Source organism: Sinocyclocheilus rhinocerous, unplaced genomic scaffold, assembly GCF_001515625.1.
Source record: "Sinocyclocheilus rhinocerous isolate Xijiao unplaced genomic scaffold, SAMN03320098_v1.1 scaffold553, whole genome shotgun sequence".
NCBI lineage: Eukaryota > Metazoa > Chordata > Actinopteri > Cypriniformes > Cyprinidae > Sinocyclocheilus > Sinocyclocheilus rhinocerous.
This window is the reverse complement of record NW_015627255.1, coordinates 730,987-738,096: the sequence shown is the minus strand read 5'-3', so window position 1 is coordinate 738,096 and position 7,110 is coordinate 730,987. Positions and strand designations below refer to the sequence as shown.

General features: G+C 37.2%; 1 protein-coding gene across 1 annotated transcript in view; it reads right to left on the bottom strand.

The window, feature by feature from the left end:
* Positions 1-7,110, bottom strand: part of LOC107726350 (calretinin-like) — a 14,802-nt gene that overhangs the window by 3,992 nt on the left and 3,700 nt on the right. The window contains exons 2-5 of the mRNA XM_016535897.1: positions 3,945-4,021; positions 1,494-1,583; positions 1,160-1,240; positions 449-505 (exon numbers count right to left, since the gene is read on the bottom strand). Coding sequence (XP_016391383.1) covers positions 449-505; positions 1,160-1,240; positions 1,494-1,583; positions 3,945-4,021 — 305 coding nt within the window. The remainder of the gene's footprint in view (positions 1-448; positions 506-1,159; positions 1,241-1,493; positions 1,584-3,944; positions 4,022-7,110) is intronic.

The following is a 7,110-nucleotide window of genomic DNA, read 5'->3' as shown; positions in this document are numbered from 1 at the left end:
TTTGGCACAAAGGCTTATTTTTGGCTATTGCTACAAATATACCCGTGCTGCTTGTGACTGGTTTTGTGGTCCAGGGTCACACACACACACACACACACACACACACACACACACACACACATATATATATTATTCCATTAAAATCTAATTATCTTACAAACCCTCTACCTTTCTGGTTTGTGAACCCCTTAAGCATTTTAGCCTAAGAAGAACATTATTTGTTAGTGACATCTGCTTTACTCTTTTTGAGGTCATCGTCTCTTCAGTGAGCATTGCTTCATTTGCTTTGTTTACAAAGGTAGTGATTTGTATACTCTCTTTGGAATGCCAGCCAAATCCAGAGAGATTTGCATAGTTTCCATCTGCCTCATCACATTAGCAGCTTTCAAAACTCTTTTCAGGATTGTTATGAAGAAGACCACAGCAGGGAAAGGAATAGAAATCTTACCTTAAGTTCAATAGCCTCAATGAAGCCGCTGCGGTCTGTGTCATATTTTCGCCAGGCCTACAGATACAGATAGACGTACAAAGATATTGTAACTGTACTATCAGCACAGAGTACAGCTATACATGCAATATATCTCAGGTTGGACAAATGAGAAGAATAGGAGAGCGGAGGTGAAGAAATAATTGGCAAATTATTCTTACGTTAATTACACTGTGTTTTTTCATTATACCCTCTGTATTTTCTATTCAAAGCAGCTGTGCATTGTGAGAACAAGGAGCAAGAAATGCCATTTAATGAATGTTTTAATCTAGCAGCTGGCCTTGTTTCCATCACAGGCCCTTATCAAAGATAGATGCCTCCCTCTACAGGTCTACAGAGAATTACAGCAGCACATCTATAATACATGAGTCTGAAAATAGAAGTTTGTACTTACTCATTCTAGCCCTTTAAAAGGCTTGCCTACCACACTGGATGATTAAAAAGCTTCCCTTTCTCTTTAGCTCCACTCTCTCTTCAACTTGACATAATACATCACTGAGGCAGTCAATTTCTGATGATCAAACTCTCCGAAATGTTGTATTTGGCTATGCATATTAGATTGTAATGAATGAGTGTAGGGAAGATATTTGTATGGCGCCCAAGGAGAGTTTTGTGTTATCAGTATATAAATGACCACGGATTTATAAAATGAAAAATAGCATCATCACTTACAGCCATGAATTCAGTGCTGGATCCCACAAACTGTCTGAAGCAGAGGAGAAAGTTCTCTTCTGTGGGCAAGATCTGAGCCAGCTGATGAAAAGTGGATTGAGTAAGTGAATTAGCAAAAAGAAGTGAAAACCTATTTTTTTTCTAGTTGACACCATGCTTTTTTGGAAAGCTCTATCAGTAAGTTACAGATTTGATTAAAGTGATGAGTGAGATTAGAGTTTTCCTCTTCTCGGAAAGCAAGATGGGATGATGGGATAAATTGGGTTCTATCTGATATTTATGAACGTGTCAACAGCAGAGTCACGTTGACGTGTTAAGTGATGTGTTCTTCTACCTCAGACATCTCAATTCTCCCGTCTTTGTTCTTGTCGAATTTATGCATGAACTCTGTCATCTTCTCTTTAAAGGCTGCATTTGAGGGGTCCTGTGTGAAGAAAGCACAACAAGATGAATCTTCTTCTCGTTCTTTGCTTATTGTAAAAGCTTTATTCAGTTTGTGCTTCTCAGGTTAGGAAAAAGCTATCACTTTATAAGTGATGTACATTGTGCTTTGCCTTGTGCCATATTCATTGGCTCTTGTGAGGCAGATAATAGCATTACTAACTTTATGAGACCATTTGTGAGGCTCTCTCCGTTTTATTGTGGAACATACAGGGATGAAGATAAAATCTCCTTTCCTATCTTTCCTGCATGCCATCTGCCTAGTCATCTGGGGTCTTTATATATTTGATTTGCACACGGTTCCCTCTAAGAAAAGTCAGTAAAAATGGTGCCCAAAGTATTGTTTTAATATGAAGGAATTTTACATATTGAATTTAGTGTATTGACAGTTGTTTTCCTCATATTTTAAATTATGCATTGTATTGTGCTGCATTTTGGGGTTAAAGGGGTCATAGGATGCCCATTTTCCACAAGTTGATATGATTCTTTAGGGTCTTAATGAAAAGTCTGTAACATAGTTTGGTTAAAATTTCTCAATGGTAGTGTAAAAAACACCTTTTTTTACCCTGTCAAAAACAGCTCTTTTCAGATCAAGCCGTTTTTGTAGCATTTCCCTTTAAATGTTAATGAGCTCTGCTGCCCCCGCCCCTCTCTTCCGAGCTAGAGAGACTGTTTACTTTAGCCGCATTCATCGTGAAACTTGCTAATTAGCACATTATTAGGAAAGGCGATTTGCAAAGATTCATTACAAAACATTATACTCACTTCTTCTGTAGATGAGGCTGGATCATGAATGATTCGCGCGAACATAGACGCATTTATGTAGATCGGGGGCGCATTCCCTTCAGAAACAATGTAATCCACTGCGAGTTCAGCGGCTCAGATGTCGGCAGTAAATGACAACTGCTATGTTCATTATTACATCCAACAACAACACTGCAATCGCTTAGGAGTCATTCTTGTCTACAACTGCTCCAGCGGTGAAACAATGGCGGACTGATGACAGCTCACTCAGGGCGGAGCTAAGGTAAGACGCCAGTCCAGTCTGTGCTGAAACGCTACTGTCAATCAAACTATCGTGGGAGGGGCCTGTCAGAGTGACGTCACACAGACAGGCATCTGAGATCGGCTCGATTTGAGAAAGAGGTAAAGATTTGAGCAGATAAAAAAAAAAACACTGGGTGGATTTTTATCATTATAGGGTGGTTGTGTACACACACTGCCAACACACATTTCAGTTCAAACAACTTATAGAAGTGCATGTAGCATCCGATGACCCCTTTAAGGGATTCAACTCCGAGTCTCATCTTTTCAGAGGAAGTGGCAGATGGGAAGGGTTCAAGTCTGTGGTCAGAAATATTTGTTTTGGTCCTATGAAACTCAACACAATTCATTAGATACAGATAGGAATGACTTAGCTATTTGGACGACCGTTTCGTGAACCTAGGAGAGGAGTTTATTTATTTGCTATTGACTGTTCAAATGCGGAGTTTTGCGCATCGTGTGTGTGTGTGTGTGTGTGTGTGTGTGTGAGAGAGAGAGAGTGCGAGAGAGAGAGCGAGAGAGAGCGCGCGCGAGAGAGAGAGCGCCTTGTAAAAGTGCATGTAGCATCCTATGACCCCTTTAAAGGAAATGTAACAGAAAATGTCTGGGCAGTACCTTTTCCATTTTTTTACAATTTTTTTTTTTACAGTGTTAGAATTAGAGATAGAATTGCAAAAATAAAGAATGTTATCAATATTTGTTGAAAACCATTTTCCAAGTTTCAAGCACGCCTTCATCTTCCAATTAGGTAGTCCCACCCCCAAATCACGCCATTGGTTGAGCCAACGCTAGTGATGCAAATAAACAGCAGCTTTGATTTCCATCAATATCTTAAAGTTATAGTTCACCCAAAAATATGAATTCTGTTATCATTTACTCACCCTTATGTTGTCCAAACCTGTGTGACTTTAGAAGATATTCTGAGGAATGTTTCAATAGTCCATACAATGAAAGTCAAAGGGGTCCAAAACAACAACAAAGACATTTTTCAGAATATCTTCTTTGGTGTTCCACAGAATAAAAACGTTGTCAATGAAATGAGGGTGAGTAAATAATGACAGAATTTTCTTTTTTGGGTGAACTATCCCTTTAAGCTTCTTTGATGTTGTACTTTGAGTTGATCATGCAAAAAGTGTAACAATCACAGAATCTTTCAGTTTAAGCACAATGAATACAACACAATATAGCACAATGAAGTTTACTCATTGCTTTGAGAATTCCGCAGTATAGTTTGGAAGATACAGTGCTTCCTAATGAGATGTATTTCTGTTAATACTCCTTCACTTGTCTGTATACTCACCACACCAGCCCCTCTCCGTGCAATCTCCAGCTGACTAAAGAAGTTTTCAAGCTCCTTACCCTCAATGTAGCCATTTCCTGCAATACAAGGAAGTGTGGTTCAGTACTTACTGAGATGTCTTAAGCCATAATGATGTTTGTCATTATATGACAAGATAACTACTGTCTCTCAATTGAAATGCTAAGTAATGAGATTGCCTAGATGGCTGCTTTGAAGCTGGTTAACTCTAGATTGGTTTGTTGGCTGGCACCCAAATCCAAGTAACACAGTTCTTAATTAAAAACTTTTGATGGCTATAGTCTCCCAGTTAAGCTTTGAAGGCTCTCTCTTTTCCATTTTTCCTCTAATTGGAGGCCTTACAGTATGAGCCTTTTAAGGCCATTTATTTGAAAAGACGAAAAGGAGATTCTTCTTGATGCTACTGCTGAAATTTTAAATTGCCTCCACAAATAAATGTAATATTACCATCTGGGGGTAATTTCCCATGCCAGGAAATTGGCCCTTCTTGCAAAGGAAATATGCGTTTGTGTATGCGTGTTTGAAATGGGATTTTGTGTGCATGGCCTAATACATCACAACAGTGATTGTAACTTATGTGAAGTGAGGAATACAATGAGTTCATAAGTATTGTCCTATGTTTGTTGGCTGGCACCCAAATCCAAGTAACACAGTTCTTAATTAAAAACTTTTGATGGCTATAGTCTCCCAGTTAAGCTTTGAAGGCTCTCTCTTTTCCATTTTTCCTCTAATTGGAGGCCTTACAGTATGAGCCTTTTAAGGCCATTTATTTGAAAAGACGAAAAGGAGATTCTTCTTGATGCTACTGCTGAAATTTTAAATTGCCTCCACAAATAAATGTAATATTACCATCTGGCGGTAATTTCCCATGCCAGGAAATTGGCCCTTCATGCAAAGGAAATATGCGTTTGTGTATGCGTGTTTGAAATGGGATTTTGTGTGCATGGCCTAATACATCACAACAGTGATTGTAACTTATGTGAAGTGAGGAATACAATGAGTTCATAAGTATTGTCCTATTATCTGTGTTTCTCCCAAAGGCATCATGTTTGAAATGTCTTAACTACTATGATTGTTGATTAATTTGCCTGTGGATTAGAGTGACATTTGTAGACATCTGGACACATGATTTGTGGTTAATCTCTCTTTCTGTTATTCATAATAAATGTGAATACCATCACTGCATGGCTGAGAAAATACTATGAGCTGTATGTAAGAAGACAGGCAGTCTTACTAGTGTGTTTGCAATCGATCTGACTGTTGCGTTGAGAGAATGAACACTACATACATTGATTGTTGCCAGAGATCTATACAGAATAATTAAACTACTAAATTGTTGAGTGCAATAGATAATAATTATGGTTCACACAGGCATTAATCCTGCTGAATATGTTGGGAATGACTATGTTGCCATCTGGTGTCGATATGATTGCTCTGACATTTTGAGAGCTAATATGAACATTCATTCTTCTTACAATGAATTTTTGGAAAATGTCTTTGGAAATGTCATTGTGTACAGATTGTAGATTCCAATGTGCTTGTATACAATATGGTCCATGCATTAGTTATATACTGACCAATAATTTTTCATTTGTACCATATTGAATTCTATGCCTATATGTTCTTTATTGGCTCTACCTATGCTATTATCATCATTCTTCTAGCACATCTACATTCTTATGGGATGGTCAGCCATCTTGGAAATAGAACTGATGTGTTGGAGAGGCCATTTTGGACTATGACACAACAAAACGTGTCACTCACTGAATCTTAAGTTCCATTGTGTTGCAGTAGCTATGAACTTATGATAATAAAACAGAACGAATTTCCATCAAGCCACATGAGTGGTCATGCATCTTTAATAGAAAATAATTCCAGATGCTTCTCAATATCATCTTGATGATATTCTGTGGTGACGTGGATGACTGAGAATCTTAATAAACATTATTCAGGTCAATTTTTTCCTTAAAACCAATCTTGTGGCAGTCAGATTAATTGGTTACTTTTTAACTTTTTAACATTCATCCCTCATAAACCTGTCAGACTGCACACCTGCATTTTTTAATGGAAGTTTTGTCAGTGATTTTCACGCTTTCTCGCTTTTTAAGGTTCGTTTCTAGGAATCGATTTGATTGTCATTCCCAGCACAAACGTACATTCTCTTAAACTAAAGTTTTTCGTGATATAGGGCTACTTGTGATAGAAGTACCCAATAAACTCATAAATGATGACTGTATTGTTTGTTTTATAAATGTACCGCCTGATACAGAGTGCGAAAAAGCTGCTGTTGCTATGGTTACCTCCTCAGGTGAACGCAACTTCTTTTTTCGAGCGTCTATTTAGCGCACTACTAACTTGGAACTTTTGCTGTTAATGAATTTTAAAACACATAGCATATACAGGCTAATTATATTTAAAAGAAAAAGAAAAAAGAAAAGAAAAGAAATGGATAGGGTAGACTGAGTACAGTAAAGACACTTTCTGCTTTTTTCATCACTACACAAAAACTAGATGCCGAAATGAAGTGGTTTTCACATTATATTTCTTTTGCTTATGTACTAAAATATCATAAACTAATAATAGCCACAAGTAGTTTATATTTTCCGTTACAGTTGAAACAGTACCATGGTACAGTTGAGACACCCATTCTTAATGCTCTAAAGCTGGCTAACCATTTATTGCAAATGTAATAAATTACAGTTGTGCAATAAAAATAAAAAAATCGGCTTTATTTATTCGCTTTATTTAATTCGGATTCCGTTAACAAAATAGGAACAAAATATTTAACACTAGAAAAGATATGGCAGACAGTACAAATGTAAACATAACAGTAAAAATAACAATGTAAATAGTCATGGAAAACAACAAAAACAGAAACAAAAATAAAGTCCACTCACTGACTACATTGCCTAACACACACACACACACACACACACACACACACAGGTATTTCTAACATTATATGGACATTCCATATCTTAGTGGTTTTTATACTGTACAGACAGTATATTTTATTCCTCTACTACCTGTATATTCTATAAACCTACCCCTAAACCTATACCCTAACCCATCACTCAAAACTTTCTGTATTTTTACATTTTCAATCATTCTGTATGATTTATAAGCTTGTTTCCTCATAGGGACCTAA